Source organism: Gymnoscopelus braueri (assembly GCF_963280865.1).
Source record: "Gymnoscopelus braueri genome assembly, chromosome: 22".
NCBI classification, from domain to species: Eukaryota; Metazoa; Chordata; class Actinopteri; order Myctophiformes; family Myctophidae; genus Gymnoscopelus; species Gymnoscopelus braueri.
The window spans coordinates 18,041,801-18,064,249 of NC_137624.1; the positions used below are offsets into that span (position 1 = coordinate 18,041,801).

Below are 22,449 nucleotides of genomic sequence, written 5' to 3' on the forward strand. Positions count from 1 at the left end.
CTCTCTTTATTAGCCCATTAACTCTTTGACTGCCAGAGTATTTTCATAAAGTACTCCCCCAGTGCCAGCAATTTTCGTGTTTTTTTATTTTTATATTTTGAATTTTTCTCATGAAAATAATTTAAGGGGACATAATGTAAAGACCCAGCACAAATCCGCCACTAGAGTGCAGCACATGACAGCTAGATCAGGTCGTTGGGTCTCTCTCAGCCTTCTTGATAGATTAGACAGAGAAAAACATGAAAACGGAAGTGACGTCGTCCCAGATTGTTTTGATCGCCAAAATGCCGTCGTGATACACGACGGCGATGACTGATCGTCACCCAGACCATAGATTATAGAAGAGAAACTGTCCGTTTGTCCGTCATACCGTGTGAAAGACCGTTTATTTACCTATTTTGGACGAAAATGACTGGGGAAAAGAATCAAAAACCGGAAACGGAATCCAGGTCATGAAACCGGATGCAGATGTCCGTGAAGTAAGTGGAACTCGAGAATAACATTGAATATTAAGCAGCATAGCGCAATCAGAGATTAAACAATGAACGCGCGTCCAGCGCGTCGAGCGCGTCGACGGCCAACTGGACAAAGTAGCACTTGACGCGTTATCGCGTCGTCCGCAGTCAAAGAGTTAAGAATTGGAACACATCCGTGTCACTTTTTCATTTGAGCTAAAAAAGGATTATTTTACACATTGGCTATTAAAAAAATAGCAGATATACAAGCTTGTAGATCTGCTATTTTTGAAAGATCGTGAAAATGTGTGCAAATCTTTGGATATATATATATATATATATATATATATATATATATATATATATATATATATATATATATATATATATATATATATATATATATATATATTCTTTTAAAGCAAACATTAAGTCAAATCTTTGCTTCTGGGGGGTCCCTGGAACAAAATATTTTCAGATGGGGGTCCGTGGCCAAATTCATATCGTTTTGGGGGTCCTTGACATGAAAAAGTTTGAAAACCACTGGTATAGAAACATACGTTTTTCAGAAAACCGTTAGGATTTAGATGACATTTCGCAGAATCGGAACCTCAGGCCTCAATGGGTTAAACAACAAATACATTTTCAGGTCTGGCACGGTCCATCGGCCCGTGCCAGCTCCGTCAACAGTACACCGACGTTACCTCCTCGAGGGGGTCCTGGACCCCCCACCCGAGAGGGAAGGGAGAAGACTGGCCAGGTAGGAGCTAAGCACCATGGCCGTGTGTTCGTAAGGCGGGCATTGGAGGAGAGGACGGGCGAAAGTGGAGCCCAGCAACTGGTCACTGACCTTCCTAAGGGCCAGACTTCAGCTGCGGTGTCCTTCCGACAATGTCCTCCAAGGGAAGGACCATATAGTAGCCAGGGCAGGCGGGGACAAGCAGCTCATCAGTGGCCTGCCCACCCCACTCGAGGTTAAAGGTTTCATGACATTCAGTTTTACAACACATTAAAAGTCTTTGTCATGGTCCTTCAAACGTGTATAAAAAGTTTTAACAAAAAAATCCACTCCATTGATCCATGGCAGGTGTTTTTCTCTCACATTTCTAAAGCCTTTACAACTGCAATGAAAAAATAAATCTTTGCCTGCGGGTGTCGCTGTTGAGGGATTTTGCCTGTCAATCATCGCCTCTGCTCCGCCCCCCCAAAGGAAAGGATAGGGGAGGGGAGGGGCGAGGAGGAGAGTGGGCGGGATTAATGGCCTGTGACTTCACTGCCCAAGGGCCAAAACCAGATTACTTTTCAGCCTAATTATTCAGAAAACCCCAGACCACAGAAAATCCACTGAATGTTCAAAGTTCAGTTTTTTGGGGTGTAATTGAGGTCATAAACCCCCCCAAAAAACATAAAAAAATAAAAAAGTGAAAATGAATGTCATAGAACCTTTAAGGGTCGTCGCCACCTTATCCAAGAGGACACGCATGGCGAAAGGCGTGTCAGCAGCATGGCATCGGGCCCCCTGACCCAACACTCCGCGCGGGAGTAGGCAAAGGACCCTGTAGCCGTATACGGTGCCGCCTGGAACACAGAGGCACTGTCACCAAATTCCAGGCATGAATGTAGAAAACGTCATCCTCCTCTTCATCACCCATGCATGCTGACCGCCTCGCGCAGGGCAGCTGCGACAGACACACTGTCAAGAAACTAATAATACATTTTCTTTGGAAAACTCACGTGCTTTGGCTCATCCATTTTAAGCTACTGCTATATGTGTATGGGCCACACGGCAGAGTTGAGGCACGGGGTCTATGCAAAGCGGGGTAGTTGCCTTCTATTGTTATGTAGCCTACAACAATCTGCTGGCGACCTGGCACAGCAGTTAATGGGGTTCAGAGCGTAGTGATGCCCGTATGGTAAGATGCCCTCAGGCAAGGAGGAGTATAGGCATGAATAGAAAGATTTGTTTATTAGCCCCATGTCTGGCTGCCGGCTGCCCAGTTGATCACAGCTGCAGTGCAGCAGGTAACAGAACGGTGATAGCAGCCAGTACACAAACATTGGGCATAGTCAGACACTGAAATGTGCGGGGGAAAAAATCTCTGGAAACCCCCTATTCGGCTTTAGTGACGACGACGGGCGGTACAATTATGAAATAAAAGTGAGTTCCGTCTCCAAGTTTCCTTCTGCACCTGGGGCTGCTCACAGTAAAGCAGCTTTGCGCGAGCAGCGGTGTCGTACTTTGCTTACCACGTTAGGAGAGCAGAGGGAGAAAGAAGCCTCTGAATTGTACTTGACAACTGCTCATTTGAACTCCTTCATGAGTAGCCTACTAGTGCTGTATTTACTTCACAACAACCAAGTAAAATTGCTACTTGTTTTCCTGTTTGTGCAATGCCAGTCGTGTCGAGTATAGGACACGTTGACAACGTTAGTGAAGTTGTTTGAAGCAGACAACCATATCAATGGACGACATACAATGAAGTATAGGCTGGTGTCATCTGTATTACTGCTGTCGAAATGTACTGTATTCATTTGTGAGAAAATGTTCACACTACGGCAGTGTATGTGTGTGTGTGTGTGTGTGTGTGTGTGTGTGTGTGTGTGTGTGTGTGTGTGTGTGTGTGTGTGTGTGTGTGTGTGTGTGTGTGTGTGTGTGTGTGTGTGTGTGTGTTTGGTGACTCTATAATGATAATGATAATGAATTTATTTATATAGCGCTTTTCCAAACAAGGTTACAAAGTGCTTTTTTAAAGAGCAGCATAATAAGCACACAGGTTAAAACAACATCCATAAAAGCAACACATAAAATCAATAGGTAACATAATTAAAAAAAATTACGAAGAAGAAAGAGCAATTAAAAACTGATAATATGAAACCCGAAAGCACAAGGCAATATAGTTGGATAACTGCGTTGGCCATATTCACACATTTGCTCTTACTATGCCTGGGGTGGTGTTTCCGACCTTTCGAATAGAAAGGTGGGAAGAGAAACACACTGGCCACCTTTATATCCCGAAACATAAGAAGTGGTTCAGTTCCACCGTTCTATGCTCCAATGCTCAAATCCCAAATATGCGTGTGTATGTTTATGTGTGTTTGCGTGTGTGTGTCTGTGTTAGTGTGCGTGCGTGCGTGCGTCAGTGTTGCCAGATTCTGTGAGAGAAACAAGCAACCAGGTCTAGGAAAACCAGCCCAAAAGAAGCGACTATGGCCCACATGACTACTTCAACATGTACATCAGCTATTTGAAAATAGCAGACAACGCGTCGCGATGCGACGCGTTGTGAGCTTGTTGATCGGCTATTTTCAAATAAAATCTTGCGGGGAAATTATAATAAGCAGATCTGGCAACCCTGGCGTGTGTGTGTGTGTGTGTGCGTTCGTGCGTGCGTGCACCACTGATGTCAGTAGCCGAGTCAAAAAATAAGTATGGCAGAGGCAGAACTTAGGTATTTCAGGACTGCATTCCTCAGGTTAACGCACAGACAATAAACCCCAAGTAATTACGGCGGCAGCTGAAACCTTGAACTACTTTGTCCCTTCTCCATAAACTTGCAGCTCAACAGAACACACCGTGACCAGAGTTATGGACTGAACAATGCTCGGGCCCGAAATCCCATTCAACTGATCAATTCTAATTCATTTGATCCGCCAAGTCATTGGGTCCACAGATTGGATTCGTTACGGAGGTGAATTGTCAAGGAAGGGATGGCAGCTACAGTATATTTTTTAAGACATTGCTGTGCCGGCTGCACCGGGCACTTTTATACTGGGGCCATAGATGTTTATTATCTTGCAGTTAAAACACAATATAAAGACAATAAAACATTTAGATTGAGATCTGGACATTGTGTTGATTTAAATTATCTATGACTTGGTCTAAAAGACTATTATTGCTACTTTCTGGATCATAGTAAATTCCCAGAATGATACAAAGTATTGTCTAATGGTGCCCTACATTATGTCCCCCCCCCCCCCCCCCCTCTGTAAATCACCTCTACATTATGTGTTGAAAACCTGTTGGTATAACTCTTGGGTGAAAAGGAATGATACAGGCTGTGTGAAACAAATCAGAGCAATTCAAATGAACCACCAAAGGTAGTACCACTGGTGTTTAAAGACGGTACACCTGGGGGGGGGGGGGGTTTAAGTGTCATGCTCAGGGATACTTGGACATGCATGCTGAGAGGGTGACCTTCAGATTACTAAACGGCCACTCTGCCTAGTAAGCCAACCCTCGAAAGGCTATGGTTGCCACTATCAATCCACTTGATCCACTCTATAAAACAAGTATGCACTTGTATATAAACGTATGCTTAAAGACGTGGTGCCGTGATTTTCAGTGATCCCCCCCCCCTAAAACATAATCATCAGGTATTATGGTTATACTAGGAGGAAGATTTTTTTCAAAAAAGTCTACAGAAATTGTTAAAATTATGTTTTTATGTGGACACGCCTCCAGTTCATTAAGTATACCTGGTTCTCACCTTAGCACCTGTGGTATCTGAAAACCACAGACTTAAAGGTTCTACTGCACTTTTGTAGTTGCCAACAACGCCATATTGTAGATAGTTTGTTGTTCCAGTAGTGTGTATGAATGGTTGTATAATGAATTGAGTCATCACTCCAGTCAGTGAGGTTAGTTCGCTTCCGATTTATTGCATAGTACAGAGTTCCACAGCCAGCTCCACAGCCTCTCGGCTTGGAGTGGCACACACAGTTAGATACAAATCAGTATGGTCTTTATAGCATAGAGATCTAAAGAAGATGCATGTGGGTGTATGAGCTTTGGAAGGTGAGACCCCACCCCCTGGCCCAGACATTTGCAAACTGTATAGGCCAGGAAGGGGGATGCCAAGACCTTCTGTCTCCCAGGTAAACAACAAAGAGAATGTTAATTGTACCCCCACACCCAGCTCAGACCAACCGTCACCTCTCTGCCTGAATCCACTCTTCTGTCTGTAGCCTACTTGTGAATGAAATATACAGCAGAAATATACAGCACACCTCCTCCACCACCTTAGCACCACCCACCTGTCCTAGTCCCTCCTCCTCCTCACAGGGCCGTTTTTATGCACAGGCAATGTAGGCAAATGCCTATGTCCTGTCGGTGAAAGACAATACTGAAAGACAAACTACAGCACAGAATTAACCAAATTAACCAAATTAATGTAACAAAAACACCCAAAGAAGCAATAAACCCGGTATAAAACGCTCAGCGCGCGCACATGCACGGGGGGCGGGGGGGGGGGGGGGTGTCTGAAAATTGGCCTTTGCCTAGGGCCCATTCTGACATTAACACGGCCCTGCCTCCTCATGCCCACACCTGTTGTGTTATGATAATGAGGGGGAGGGTATGTTTTTACTATGGCACTAAAGCGCTGTTTCTCTATTCGCACGTTTGACCCTCAAGGTTTCAGCCTCCAGGTAGAAACTCAAAATAGTCAGAGAAGACATAAAACACCATAAAAACACCACCAGGGGGCTTAATGAAGTTCTATCAACCTCATAGACACATGAAAAACAGAAAAAGTGCAAAACCATGGCACCACCTCTTTAATGTGACCAGATGCCCTGCTTTTTAGGGGGATAGTACCAGAAAATTGAGACGCTGTCCTGTAGTGATGTGCGGGTCGGGTTTTTTCATGACCCGCCCCGCCCCGCCACGGAACCCAACCCGCCTCAACCCGCCCCGCGAACCCATATATAAATCTATGGCTCAACCCGCCCCGCGATCCACGGTGGGAAAAAAAAAGATAATCATCATCATAATAGCTCAGATTTATATAGCGCTCTTTTAAGTACCCAAAGACGCTTTAAATGTCTACAGTAGCACAACATTATCATGGGCTAAATAAACAAGCATATTGTTCAAAATATTATTTTTTATATTTTTTTGCGCGTGAGAGTGGCTGACCCGCTCACCCGCAGCCCGCAAAATTGCCTCTGAAATCCTGACTCGACCACCCTCGCCGCGGGTTGACCCGCGGGTCCCGCGGGTTACTGGTCGGCCCGCTCATCACTACTGTCCTGCATTCTGATTGGCAGGCTTCAAACGTGTATGAACATATTTTTTATTTCAGCCGATCTTTAAAGGGACTACGCCATGAATTTTAACGTTTTCTTCTTTTTTGTGTGTTTTTGGTCTCCCCTACCTCTCTTCTATCCCAAAAAATACCCTAGTTTGAGCACTCAGGCTTTCACAGCACATTTGGGGTTTTATGTAAATTGGTCTCAAAACAGGCCAAACTGATTTGCCCCCGAAAGTGACGTCACTAGCGGTACAATCCCTCCCGTTTTTCAGTTCCAACATAAACATAAACAAAATAAATATATATATATATATATTTATTTATTTTTTCCACACAGAACCAGGAGATAACATGCATACAAACTGGCTCAATAGTGCCGCGTGCCAAATCAGGACAATGTGGTATTGCAGGTAAAAGTGCTTTATAAGCCAGAGAGAAGTTAGTTGGAATGAGTATATCTGAGGCTTGATTTAGGCTCAAACCTTTTGAAAAACGTTTGAGGGATATAAACAATATGATATTAAATGTTAAAAAAGCCTCCGCAAGCCACCAAACCCCTAACTGCTCCTAAACGACAGGTTGGCACCTTGTATGGTTTCCTCTGACATGAGTGTGTGAGTGGGTGAAGGTAATCAACATTGTGAAGCGCTATGGAGAAAAAAGCGCTACATGTATACTGTATAATGCACCATTGACAGTCCACAAGACAGTCAACAGTGGTACAGTAATGGGGAACTTTTTCATTCATCAGTCATAATTTGAAGTAATAACTATTGCTTAAAAATGTTCAGCTCGGCATGATAGTTTCATGATTAAAATGCATAATTGAGCATTTATAATATTACACTGTTGTAAAAGTGTGTTTAGTCATCTAAAATCCCACATCCTAATGGTGTGTACGTTTGCAGCATTAATAACAATCATGTCAGTTTTAAATGCAAATGGAAGTTTTCACGAATCTGTATTCTCCACCGGGAGAGGTTTGACAGAGACAGTGAAGGGAGAGGGGAGAAATAAATTGAATTAGAGCGAGCTCTCTGAAGAGGTGCCAGTCAAAGCGCAGATAAGCAGACAGAATATGGATCCTGTATTAGTCCTGCTCCACCTCCTTAATGAAGGAGGGTAGTGACTGAAATTAAAATAAGTGCTAAGGGATCTTTCTTTCCCTTTACTTTTAGGGCCGAAATTGCCCATTGATAATAGAATTTGGGAAAACTATTTCCAAACTACAACAGCTTAAATTAGTATTGCCAATATGGGGGTATCTTTGAAACCTTTCAGGTAGGTTTGAAACAGATTGCATTAACCATGCATTTTTCAAGGTTCACAAACATCTTCTTTCTTAGAGATAACAGGCATCCAGTACCAAGCAAAGTCCAATGAAATGGAGCCACTGGTGGCAGCTGGCTTGTCCGGACTCCGGCAGAGTAAAGGCTGGGTTTGAAGGTTTGGTTTTGGCTTTGGTTTGGTTATGGCCTGCAGAGAGGTTTAAACTGGTCACTGTTCTGGTTTAGCGAAAAGAGGACAGCAACTCCATAAACTGAGTATAGACTGCAGTAGGCTATATCTGCAGCACAGGTGAACCTCTATGATAAGGGGATGCCATCTTCTAAGGCGTACCACTGAAAAGTTTCAAGTTGCAGTTGTAGTGTCAGCAGCACAGACACTTCCAGACCCAGATAACTGTTCAGTGTTCCTTTTTATTGTGATGATTTTTACTACAGATTTATTGTGTATGTACATTTGCTTTACTGTACAGTACATCACCACTCAAGTGTTCGGAATTCAGCAGTGTCAACCATTTTTGGCAAGGCTTATTTCCGGTTTCACGTGACTGTCCAAGCTCGAATGCAGGATTTTTTTTTATTAGTGTCAGTGCCTCGTTATTCAGTACTCAGCAATTGAATTCTTGGCTTTTATTGAGTTTTGTTCCGTCTCTAATAGCCAGTGCATTCCCAGTATTTGTTTTTTTCTTTCTTTTCCCCAATTTCAAGCCTTTTAATGCACAAGTTACGTGCAGCCTTGTTACACATTATTCACAAAAGGGCATAGTTGTAGCTACTTGTGATGATTTAAGCTGCTGCAACAATCTAATTTGTGTTCATCAGCAGTATACTTGCAGCATTTTTATACAGCAAAAACTCAGGAGAACTAGGCAAAAAGACTGATGCTTTGAATCGAATAAAAAATCACTCTCGACTAGCCAACTGCTTTGTATGAGCTGCAGTGCTACCTTAGGGGGAAAATAACCACTGCTTTCAACTTCAGGGGCAGGGAACCTCCAAGGGGTCAGCAAAAAAACTCATCGGGCCCTGGCCCAGGGTGAAGTTGCAGGTCAAGGGGGCAACACAATACTAACTCCTCTGGTCACATAAAGCAGACAAATGCAAGGAAGGAGTGACCTGAAAAGTGCTGACGGGGCAGATGGAGTCAGTGACTGTGGGGGAGGTGAGGGAATTGTGGAGCAAAAATTATTAAATCTAAATGCAAATTGCAAAGCCACCACAAAACAGATGTGTGTACAGAATATGTGCGAGCATGGGGTGTGTTTGTGTCTGTGTGTGTGTGTGTGTGTGTGTGTGTGTGTGTGTGTGTGTGTGTGTGTGTGTGTGTGTGTGTGTGTGTGTGTGTGTGTGTGTGTGTGTGTGTGTGTGTGGTGGGGAGGCATTTGCGCCGTGCTCAGGCATGTGTGCTATGTGTGTGCATGTGTGTAGTCATATGTATACATATTCAATTGGGGGGTGCTCCCTCAAAGTGTCTTTAGTCTCTCCGGGCTGGCTGGAACCTCCCGATAAGGCCTGCATGCGCTGTGCATGTGCGCGGCGCGGTTTAGTGGTTTAGCGGTTTAGCGTGCTCAATGGCCTCCAGTGTCACCGCGTTATCTGGGAGGTCCCAGGGAGCTCCCGAGGCCAGGCTCTCCAGGTTCCCCAGTAATGAGAGGGGATAATTACTGATCACACTTTTGCTAATGGAACAGCGGGAGTATAAAAGGCCTTCTCATGCAGCCCCCCGCCCTTCCATCCTCTACCAGTAGGGGGCCACAGCATGGATTGATGAAAATAAATATAGCTTATAAATAAAATAGCTGTGGGTAAGGAGGTAAGAGTGGCCGTCTTGGAATCACAAGGTTGCCAGTTCGATCCTCGTCTCCTCCTAGCCCCCGCTCCTCGTGAGCGGTGCCTTTCCAGTTTGCCTCCACCGCTGGTACGTGCGTGCAGTGGTGGAAAGTACCATTTTGAGGTATTTTTAATTTACTGTAGTATTTCCAATTTTAAGTACTTTTACTTCTACTCCACTACATCTCAGAGGCAAATATTGTACTTGTAATCCACTACAAATATTTGAAAACTTTAGTTACTAGTTACTTTGCAGATATAAATTATTACATTTTAAAACATACATTAACCACTTTAGCCCTATTTTATACATAGGCTATTTGAAAATAGCCGATCTACAAGCTCACGCGACGCGTTGAGAGCTTGTATATCTGCTATTTTCAAACATTTTAGTACTTTTACTTTTGGTACTTTAAGTATATTTTGATACCAATACTTTTGTATGTTTATTCAAGTACATTTTTAATTCAACATTTTTACTAACAGAGTATTTCTACAATGCAGCATTGATACATCTACTTAAGTAAGATATGTGAGTACTTTTTACATCACTGCGTGGGTGTGTGAGTGCGTGCGTGCGTGCGTGCGTGCGTGCGTGCGTGCGTGCGTGCGTGCGTGCGTGCGTGCGTGCGTGCGTGCGTGCGTGCGTGCGTGCGTGCGTGCGTGCGTGCGTGCGTGCGTGCGTGCGTGTGTGCAAGAGATGTAAGTGCTTTGGAGAAATGCACTATATAAATGCACCATTTACCAAAAAGGCCCTTGCCTTGAAGCCTGGTATTGAGTTAATTCATGTACTGCAGTTACATGCACAGTGAATGTGAAGTCAGCCAGCCAGTCTGCATTAGTCAGCTCAGGGACATCTTTTCCTTTTATTTGACTGACCCTTCAGGTGCTACACTCTCTGGAGCACTTTGGCTTAGCCGAGCTGTCTAATGCAGTGATTCTCAACCTTTTCATTTTTTGTTATCTCCAACAGGCCAATAAGAGGTGGAAATTATGTGTTTATGTTTTCACCCCCTGTGTGTGTGTGTGTGTGTGTGTGTGTGTGTGTGTGTGTGTGTGTGTGTGTGTGTGTGTGTGTGTGTGTGTGTGTGTGTGTGTGTGTGTGTGTGTGAGAGAGAGAAACTAATCTTGCAAACTGCTGGACCAATTGGCGTCAAACTTAGCATGCACACTCGCTTTTAATCAGCCTCATGGTGGCACTATACCAGGCTGCTTTATGATTTTGCGTATAACTCTTGAACTCTCGGTTTGTACAAAATACAAAATAAGTACATTAATTAATGAATAAAATACCCTGGATTCCTTGAATCAGGATACAACTCCCCATATAGGCCACGCCCATTTCTGCCTAACTGTCTTTTTAATTGGTATCCTGACCTGAATATGTATTTTCTGTTTACTAAAGACCTGGAGAGATAAGGAGACTCCTGTTGGCGAGTGAAAACCCTTTCGCAATGATTACTAGAGCCATATTTAACATTTATTTTGACAAAATAAATGATCACTTACAGCACTGTTAACTCAGAGTATAAATGGATCTGAATTTGGTTCCATTTGTCACCGAGTTACAAATACGTAAGGGAACATTTGGTTCCTACAGTAACTATCAATAATGTAGCTAGGAACCCTCTGGAACCGCCTCAATGGCCCCTGGGGGTCCCCGGACCCCATGTTGATAAACAGTGGTGTGATGGATTTGTGATAGCCCAGGTTAGAACATTCAGATCCCATCCATGATTAGAGCAATGAACTGTCTATGGTACCCTCAACACCTGCTGAGCATTCTTTTTCATCAACCAGATGATAAATTATTATAACTGATTTGCAAAGCACTTCTTGGTAAATTATGCCGTGTAGGAAAATATAGAGTTCTGCAACTTTTTCCCGAATCCTCTTTAAAAGTCAAAAAACGTTTCCGGTCAAACTCAGAGAACCATCACTTGTAACGCAGACTAATTTTCCCCAGGAGTCAGGACAGTCCAAGATTTTCAATGCATGAATTAACTTTGTCAAATAAATCTTTACCTGTAGTGGTGCCTTTCATCGACCGCGCTGAAGCCAGTTTTCTCCTTTACTTTTTTTAATGAGAAAAAAGGAAAAGGGGGTGCAGGCGCAGGCCCAAAATGTTGTATTCAGCTTTATGGAGATCGGAGATCATGAGGTCGGCTGTATCACATGCGTCGCAGCACAGAAAAATGGGTGAACTTTGCCTTTAATTTGCTGCTCCAAATTGTCCACAATGTCATCTATACCTGCCTGAATCCTGATCACTGTTTGTTGTAAAAAAGCGAGTTATTCGTGTCATGGCAGACGATGGCCACAGAATCAACAAAGCTCAGACTGTAATCCTTAAACACAGCTCAACCTCAATATAGATGCACGCCAAGATTGGATCTCAAAAGCCGGCATCAGTTTTCTTTTAAGATTAGTAAAACTATGGGTCCCGGTAGACAGACGACCCCCCTCCCCTTTTTTTGTATATATATATTTTTCATCCTTTCTTCTTTTTTTTTTGTACATAGTGGGGTTTTTTTCTCTGTATTTTTATGTTGATTTGAACTGTTTGGTTGCTACTATATATGTCTATGAAATTAATTCAAGGACCCCAACGGAAACAAGTCCGCAAGGACTTTTTTGGTCGGACCTTTTAGACAAAAGTATTATAAATGTAACTGTGTTGTTTTACATTCTTTTGCCTAATAAAAATTTCAATCAATCAATCAATCAAGTCTTGCTTTAGAAAGGAGAGCTAGAAACAACACAGAAAGCTAGCGTGTGCCCATATTGATCAGTGCCATTACTGTATGTCTGCTGAATGTTGCTTCGAGGCTTTGTCAGGGACATATGGTATCCCTATAGCCTGGGACCAGACGAATCTGCCAGTGCAAAAATAAAATTGCACTCTGCGATTTGGGTCTGGCACCGCTACATTGTGAATCCATGTCCTGCTCCCGAAGTCTGGGGTTACCAATCAGGGCCCAGTATTCAAATATGGGAGACTGTAATTGGTAGTTAGTTGTAGGTCTAACCAATTGCTGAGGCAGAGGGTACCCCTTTGCCGATGGAACATGGACCACACAAAGCAATCACAAACGGACACTCCAACTCTTCCACTTAAACCAAACGGTCCTGGCTACACCCCTTGCAGTGAAGTGAATCAAAAATAATGACAGCTCTCAGTGCAGTTGTCACTTAGCTGTACTTATGAAAAAACACTTTATTTGAATGCATCGCTGTGCTGATTGTCAAAGTTAATGGCAGAAGCGTTATTGGCCCAAGCCCACGGTGAACATATTGCTTTAAGGTGCCCTGTGAGACACGGCGTTCTCAAGTACATCAAAATGTCACGGGGGTGCTCCACAAGTGTAATGATAAGCAGGGAAGACGGTCTCAACTCCCCTCTCATTTTATAGCACCATCTTGGCTCCTTTCCTGGAATACAGGAGTGCAGTCCCCCGATAATGAAGCCGTCATTATCATACAAGGAGGTCCTACTTATGGGAACATGGTATCAGACAAATTGGACAAAGCTGCATAAATGAAACATTCACTCTTACTTTGGAGGACGAGAGGGACGGAGAGAGAAGGAAAGAGAAGGAAAGAGAGAAAGAGATAGTTTGAATGACACTCCTTAACCTTAGCTTTTCGTCAGGCTTTTTCTTTCCCCCCACTCCTCCACCTGTACTGTACAGCAGTGGTTCTCAAACTTTTTCATGCCAAGGACACACCAAAATGTATATGTATTTGGCCGTGGACCCCCATCTCAAATATGTTGTTCCAGGGACCCCCCCAGAAGCAAAGATTTGAGTTACAAATGTTTGCTTGAAAAATATATATACACAGTGTCCAAGATCCACATTGGATGAGCACATTGGCCAAGTCAACATTTTCCACTGAAATGGGACACCAGTCCAGGGTCACACGCAGACAGTGGTGAAAAAGTACTCAAATGTTTTACTTAAGTAAAAGTAACAATACTGCAATATCTAAATACTCTGTTACAAGTAAAAGTCCAGAATTCAAAATTTACTTGTGTAAAAGTACAAAAGTATTGGTATCAAAATGTAGTTAAAGTACCAAAAGTAAAAGTACTAATATATTTGAAAATAGCAGATCTACAAGCTCACAACGCATCGCGATGCGATGCGTTGTGAGCTTGCAGATCTGCTATTTTCAAATAGCCTAGATATAAAATAGGACTAAAGTGGTTAATGTATGTTTTATGATGTAATAATTTATATCTGCAAAGTAACTAGTAACTAAAGTTTTCAAATAATTGTAGTGGAGTAAAAGTACAATATTTGCCTCTGAGATGTAGTGGAGTAGAAGTAAAAGTATAGACAATTGGAAATACTCCGGTAAAGTATCAAAATTGTACTTAAGTACAGTACTTGAGTAAATGTACTTAGTTACTTTACACCACTGCACGCAGACACACATCATGCCTATAATAGTACGTGCAATTTGTGACCTAAACTGAAAATGTCTCAGGACATTAGGTCTCAGGACTTACTGTAGGCTACTGTATTTTAGGCAAGTCCTTCCAATGGAGTTCCAAATGCAGTTTCTGTAATTAATTAACCTCTGTCTAGTTTAAATAAACATTTTTGATCAACTCATTATTTCATTTTTTTCAAATTGGATGACAGATCTTTAAAGTGCTATCAAGAAGCAGAATCTTTGTTTAGCAGTTAATTAGGTTGGAAGTCTCCGTTTTTGAATGGAAAAGGCCCTAACTAGAAAGCTCAAGCTATGCATGCCGTTATTATCAAACTAATTATTTCTGTGGCTATAAGACATACAGTATGAGCACAATTTCAATCATCACAGTGGTGATTATGCATTAATGAAAATGTGAATGTTATCAAATTATTATACCATTAGGAAAAACCCCATCTACCTAGTGTGTGTGTGTGTGTGTGTGTGTGTGTGTGTGCGTGCGTGCGTGCGTGCGTGCGTGCGTGCGTGCGTGCGTGCGTGCGTGCGTGCGTGCGTGCGTGCGTGCGTGCGTGCGTGCGTGTGTGTGTGCGCGTGTCCACAAGTAATCTCGTATACTGCTGGGCTGATCAACGTCATATTTCTTGTGCACGCTGTCAGCAGGCAATTCCCGAATATTGTTCAAACCCTAGACAATTATGTCATTTTTTGCGGGCACTCAGGCGGTGCAGGGGTAAAGTACCTGTGTCCAACACCGTAGAAGAGTCCTGTGTGTTAGTTAGTACTGCAACTCTGAAAGCTCCAGAGATCTCAGTTCTAAATAGGCCTACGTTCTAACTACGTTCTCTAAAACAGTTTTATGAAAAAAACATGTTTCTATGTCAGTGGTGCTCAAACTTTTTAATGTCAAGGACCCCCAAAATTACATAAATTTGGCCGCCGACCCCCCATCGCAAAATATTTTGTTCCAGGCACCCCCAGAAGCAAAGATTTGAGTTAACAATGTTCGCTTTAAAATTATATAATTATATAATTATATTTTCAAAGATTTGTCACACATTTTCCAGATTTTTCAAAAATAGCAAATCTACAAGCTCATAGCGCGTCACGTCGTGCCGCGCTATGAGCTTGTAGATCTGCTATTTTTGAATAGCCAAAGTATAAAATAATGGTTAAAGTGGTTAAAATCGAAAATGACACGGACGCTTTCCTGGTTTTAATGGGTTAACACACGCTCTGATGCCTCTCACACAGCAGATACAGACAGTTTACCTATCAAATCAAGTGGCCTAAAAAACCCAAATCTAGTGGTCCTCAAGGAAAAGACAGTAGAGAACCATTCCTCCTCTTTCTGAAAACACGCACGTCATTTGTGTTAAGCTGGGAACAACTCTCTGGATCGACCAACCGTTCGACCGACAAGAGTGGCTTATCTGGCAGTGTGTGGTCTCAGTTAAAAAGCCTAGAAATTGCACCATTTCGGTTGCACTTGGAAAGTAGACTTTACACAAAGGCACGCACGCACACCGCACACCGCACACGCATGTGCGCACACACAAACAAACAAACACACACACGGCTTTGCTGCCTTGTGATTCCTGCAGGCGTTGACTGCTGTGCCGAGGTGGCAAGGCCTTTATGTTTCTTGAGAACAAAGGGATTCTACAGTTGCGCCTCGGCCTTAAACGGCCAGTCCGGTGCGTCACAGGGGTGGGGGGACAACAGATGCAGAAGAGATCAACGCTGGAGCAACACGGACATTTTAAGCCTTTTATTTATTTATTTATTTAGGTGCAAGTATACATAGACTGACGTTTCGGTCTTTCGACCTTCCTCAGAGTCATGACTCTGTTTCTGATTTCATTGTTGACCTCCTGAGCTGGTCCAGTCCACTTTGCTTCCCACCTTATCACATACAGTACAGTATATGGCCCCATGGCCAGTGCATATCAGCAGTGGGGTTAAACATTTGGCCAGTTTGAACTGCATTGGGGTCTGTTTTTTTTTTTTTGGTGGGGCGGACAGAATGGCCCCAAATCTTGGGCTGCCGGACGGCCTTGGCCCAGGGTCGTTACAAGGTGGCGGGCTGGCGGCATGACCAGGTACTAAGGAAACTGGCAGTAACACACAGAAAGCATGAGAGTACTGGCCAATGAGAAGTTAAGATCCCAACCAGAGGCAGCTGGTTCAGTTTGTAACGGCAGGACAAGCCAGGAAAAACTGCCCAAAATCTGACAGAACATCGGTCCATGGCTCCAGGCAAAAGACTGGTCAGTGAGAGCAGACCTCGACAAACAGCTACACTTCCCCATTGACATCACAATCACCACACTTAAGACCCGACACACAACTACGGTCGACAACTGAGAAGCGAGTCCTGTTAGTCGACTTGACGGTCCCACGGGAGAAGAACATTCAGGAAGCGTACGAGAGGAAAAAGGCACGGTATGCTGACAGAGCATCCACACATGTACGTCAAGTTGTCGTACGGAAGTCGGAAGTCCCATCCACTCCCATGTTATAGGAAAAACCGGACCGGAACTTCCGGTTTTTAACTTAACATGGGAGTGGATGGGACTTCCGACTTCCGTACGACAACTTGACGTACATGTGTGGATGCACCCTTAGTGGCAGAATGCCAAGAGAAAGGCTGGAGAGCAACAACCTATCCAGTGGAAGTTGGCCGCCACGGGCGGCTATGTTGGCCTCTCAACCCACCACCAGGGACATTGGCTTCACGGCAGCAAAGGTCAAGAATTTTGACCTGAGGGTCAAGATTCAATTCATCAAATGGTAAATCAATCAATGGCAAATATTTCAGCACTTCAGCGCAGGAAAACAGGTTCAAATCCGGGGTAGAAGAAGAAAGTTACACAGTGCAGCTTCAATGAACATGAATCTATAGCCTGTAAATGGATATACAGTGTATACAGTATTATGCCCACACTACAGTGGATAATATGTACATGCCTATACAGTGGGAATACGGATGATATACAGGTACTGTGTGTAGAGTCTATGAACAGTGAATATCTATTTATACATTAGAGAAAAGTCAGCCCTTCCTGAAGCCAGTCCCTGAAGCCACTTCCTGAAGCCACTTTCAGGGTGGCCAGGTTACGCGAGAGAAACAAGCAAACCGGTCTATGAATTTACCTCCGGTCAATGAATTTGCCTCCGCTCATGCTCGCTCACAGTCACTTACAATAACTGGACATGGCAACACTGACCCTAAATGGCCACCAGGTGCAGCGAGAGAAACAAGCATCCAGGTCTATGAAAACAGGTTACACTCTTGCTAATCCACAGTCGCAGATAATAGGCGCATCGCTTATAGTAAACGGACATGGCAATATTACCACTACTCGACGACGACGACGCACTTCCCCCGGTTGCCTTTCAACAAACACAAAGCCCCGCGCAGCGGATAGACGGGAGGGGCGCGCAACACCCCGAACCTCTAGTAAATATACAATCTAAAATGTCTGAAATGATGGGCAATTTGTAGAGGGATAGTCAATGGGAGTGTCTATAATGTGAATTATTGATTCATCTGCAATTTTACGTAGCGGTCCGAGTAATACTTAAAAAGTTTGCGTGTGCTGAAGTAGCATAGGCTATCACTTAACATAAAAAAATCAATACTTTACAGGCTATGATTTAAAAGAGAAGGTACACATCAACTGTAAGTATCATAACAGGATTAACAATTGTAATTATCTGCTCTTTCTTTTGTTTCTATCTGCGGATATGTTGTTTTTCTAAGACTCAGTCTGTATTGACTGTTGTCAGAGTGATTGTTATTTGGTGTGCTTTAACTGTGCGCTCTCCCTCATGCCTCTTGGAACTCGAGAGCCATTTTCTCTCCTCCCTCTTTAAGCTGTTACAAATAATAAAAGGATGGTTTGCTGCCTGTTCAGCTTTACTAGTAAATGTTAGCCTAGATATACTGGAAAAGATAAATGAACAAAAATCATTTACTGTGCAGCTCAAGGGCTACTGATGCTATGGAAGGTTTTTTTATTTATTTTTTGCATGCTGCTCAATGCATGAGTTGATGCCGTGAATCAACCAACACACCTTAAATGTCGATATGACAACTTAGACCATTGAATGTGTGAATGTGTGATGACATAGGCTTTAGTAATCTAAAAATGTATTATGCATTTCTACAGGATTATGCAAACTGCGTCGTTCCGGTGCACAAACATGTTATTTTCAAATCTAACATATTCGTTCAGCATGTCTGTGATTTCAAGATGGCTCTGAATTATATTAGTTTTGCTAGCAGCTTCGTCTGCAGTCTAAACTGCAATATCTGATTATAAATTGGTGAGAAGATAGATTTTGGCCAAATGGTGGCGCTGGAGGAAAGGTCAGGGGGTCAGCAACATCAGTAGGGTTCATCCTCCAGGGAGCATAAAGGTGCACAGTAAAATTCATTGTTTGGCTGATTGTTTTAATAATGGACAAATAAGACAATGTTGCCCTGCATTAAACAAAAAAAAAGTTTCAGATTTTCAGCCATAATCCCACTGTTATAATGTGAGAAAATCTGTGATATTGTGTGTCAAAAAAATTCAAATTTTCCTCTGTGTTATACTGTGGAATGTTGTCTTCGCGAAACAGTGATAAAATTATCAAATGACGCATCAGAACAATGGGATTTAGGTTGAACTTTGGTGGTTTTCCATTAAAGAATACATACTTTAAAATGCACTTTTTTTCCTTTTCCCTCCAGTTATTTGCCAAATACATTTCTAATACCCAGGATCTTGAATTTACTGTTATTGTAACTCATCCTAGCCATTAGCGTGCTAGCGTGCAGCGGCTGCAGCCACTAAGCAGCGCCGCAGGGACCAGTTCTAAGGCTAGTGAGATGGAGTATGCCCTTAACCCATTTAGACCAGGAACGCATCTGTGTCATTTTAAGATTTCTTTGGCTATATAAAAATAGCAGACATACAAGCTCATAGCGCGGCACCGAGTGCCGCACTATGAGCTTGTAGATCTGCTATTTTTCTTTTTTTAATCTTGAAAATGTGTGCAAATCTTTGAATACATTTTTAACTCAAATCTTTGCTTCTGGGGGTCCCTGGAACAAAATATTTTCAGAAGGGGGTCCACGGCCAAATACATATCATTTTGGGAGGTCCTTTACATGAAAAGGTTTAAGAACCACTGATATATAGCAACATAAAAAAATGTAATAAGAGACATTTGTAGAATCCCCAGAAGTAATAAGATTTGAGTTACAAATGTTCGCTTTAAAAAAAGATATATTGAAAGATTTTCAAGATTTAAAATAAATAGCAGATCTACAAGCTCATTAAAATGACACGTTCCCTTCCCGGCCTTATATCTTGTATATCTGCTATTTTTGAATAGCCAAAGAAATCTTAAAATGACACGTTCCCTTCCCGGCCTTAAAGGGTTAACATGCATGACTTCATGGTGTGGGAGGAGACGCCATGTGAACATGGGGGAAAACATGCAAAGAGTCCACATGAGAGAGTTTGGACCCAGGACGGTTCTTGCTGTGAGGCAACACAACAGTGCTTACCCCTGAGCCACCGTGCCAGTCTGAGAGACTCTCAGTATCACTCCATACGTTGTCTCCATTAGAGCAGTGGGGAAAGCTTCAGATGTTGTTTGTAGAGCTAATCGTTATGGTTTGGGGTTTCAGGGCCCTGGGGCAGCACTCCCCATCTGCATTATATCATTTAGACCTTTCTATACAGTCTGATACACTATACACAGTGGTGTAAAAAGTACTCAGATATTTTACTTAAGTAAAAGTATCAATACTGCAATATAGAAATACTCTGTTACAAGTAAAAGTCCGGAATTCAAAATTTGCTCGAGTAAAAGTAAAAAAGTATTGCTATCAAAATGTAGGCTTACTACTAGTACCAAAAGTAAAAGTACTAAAATGTTTGAAAATAGCAGATCTACAAGCTCACAACGTGTTGTGATGCGACGCGTTGTGAGCTTGTAGATCGGCTATTTTCAAATAGCCTATAGGTGTAAAATAGGGCTAACGTGGTTAATGTATGTTTTATAATATATTTATATCTGCAAAGTAACTAGTAACTAAAGTTTTCAAATAATTGTAGTGGAGTAAAAGTACAATATTTGCCTCTGAGATGTAGTGGAGTAGAAGTAAAAGTACTGAAAATTGGAAATACTCCAGTTAAGTAAAAGTACCTCAAACTTAAGTACAGTACTTGAGTAAATGTACTTAGTTACATTACACCACTGTACTTGACCAAGTGGCAAAAGGAGGAGAGGGAGACAACAACATAATGTGGACCATGTACATTTGAAATTGAAAACACGTCAATTGAAAACAAGACAGGCACACCGACAGAAGCAGGCTTAAGCCTGTGTGGTTGCGGCCAAGCCACCGAGTTGCATACCGATAGGGTGGGAATCAGTTATGATCATTCCATCCTTGTCAAAATATGGACATGCGGCTTGTGACATCACAAGACTGACATCATCCGCAGGTTGGAACTAACTGTGACATCACCAACATAAAAGCTGGTACTAGAAGAAGGTTCCTACTAATAATTTATTATGTTACAGTCTGTAACAGGTTCCTATTCAGATTGTCGTTTAACTGAGGTTAAAGAGGTTAAAGTAAGTTTGGCCATTACTTCCGACAGCATCAACAGTAATACAGTATGATATCGTACAATCGTAATTAACCCTGTACGGATTCACGCTCTAGTAAGGCCTGCCACTAATTCTACAACCGGGGACCCGCTCCCCGGAGTTTCTTTTATTTCCCACGTCGCAGGTCCATGGACTGTCACTACGGACCCCCAGCTGCGGCTCAATACTGTGACTGTGGACCGGGCCTCTCCATGGAGCACGACCGTGGATTTCTACTACACTACACTATACCACTACACTATACTGTATATTATCTTAACATTCTTATATTATACCATTATATACTGCATACACACTATTGCTGTACTATATTATATTATCATATACTATCTTACACTATTATATTTGCTACTATTGTTATTGTTACTACTTGCACTGTATCTCTTTCTGTCTCTCCTCTGTCTGTCTCTCCCTCTCTCTCTCTTCTTTCCCCCGACACGGTCGAGGCAGAAGGCCGCCACCCTAGAGCCTAGGGTCTGCCTGACGTTTCTTCCAGTTAAGAGGGAGTTTTTCGTTGCCACTGTCGCAAAATTGCTTGCTCAGGGTGGGATGTCGGGTCTCTTCTCTACATGTAAAGTGTCTTGAGACAACTTGTTGTGATTTGACACTTTAATAAAATTGAATTGAATTGAATTGAATTGATGTCTCAGTTCCAGGACGTGATGCGGCAACAGCTGGAGAGCTCCATGCACGGAGAACTGGAGAAGCTACTGGACACAATATCAACGGCTGCCGAGAGGGAGCTGTCCAGAAAAGACCTTGAAGGTTTCGAGAAGCTGTTCCACAGGTTTCTTCAGGGAACCATGAAGGGACCATCCGTCGAATGGAACAAGATACAACAACCCGCAGAAGATTTGATCCAGCCTTATGATAAAATAGCTGCTCATGGCCTCCCGGACAGCAGTGTGGTTGACAGTCTCAACAAGCTTGTGGTGTTGAAACTTAATGGAGGTCTGGGGACCAGCATGGGGTGCAAGGGCCCAAAGAGCCTCATCACCGTCCGCAACATGAACACCTTCCTGGACCTCACTGTGCAACAGATGGAGCATCTGAACAAGACGTACAACACGGATGTTCCTCTTGTTCTCATGAACTCTTTCAACACGGACGAGGACACAAAGAAGATTCTGCATAAGTATACTCATCACCGTGTGAAGATACACACCTTCACCCAGAGCAGGTACCCACGCATCAACAAGGAGTCCCTTCTGCCAGTGGCCATGGCCATGACCGATCAGAACACAGATGTGTGGTACCCGCCCGGCCACGGAGATGTCTTCGCCAGTTTGTACAACTCTGGCCTGCTGGACCAACTCATAGCCCTGGGAAAGGAATACATCTTTGTGTCCAACGTCGACAACCTGGGAGCCTCCGTGGACCTCCACATCCTGCGCCACCTGGTCAGACAGTCCAACGGCAATCGCTGCGATTTCATCATGGAAGTGACAGACAGAACTAAAGCTGACATTAAAGGTGGAACCCTGGTCCAGTATGAAGGTAAACTGCGGCTGTTGGACATTTCCCAGGTGCCAGAGGCTCACATTGATGAGTTCAAGTCCATCACCAAGTTTAACATCTTCAACACCAACAATCTGTGGATCTCTCTAAATGCAATCAAGAGGCTGCAGGAGCAGAATGCCATAGACATGGAGATCATAGTTAACCCCAGGACGCTGGACAGTGGTCAGAACGTGATCCAGCATGGAGACCGCCGTGGGTGCGGCCATCAAG

General features: G+C 43.1%; 1 protein-coding gene across 1 annotated transcript in view; it reads left to right on the forward strand.

Moving 5' to 3' along the window:
* Nucleotides 1-21,359: 21,359 nt before the first annotated feature.
* LOC308078875 (UTP--glucose-1-phosphate uridylyltransferase-like) overlaps nucleotides 21,360-22,449 on the forward strand; it is a gene marked incomplete at both ends in the record, with an annotated part of 42,185 nt that continues 41,095 nt past the window's right edge. The window contains one exon of the mRNA XM_080420218.1: nucleotides 21,360-22,435. Within this exon, the coding sequence (XP_080276344.1) occupies nucleotides 21,360-22,435 (1,076 nt within the window). The remainder of the gene's footprint in view (nucleotides 22,436-22,449) is intronic.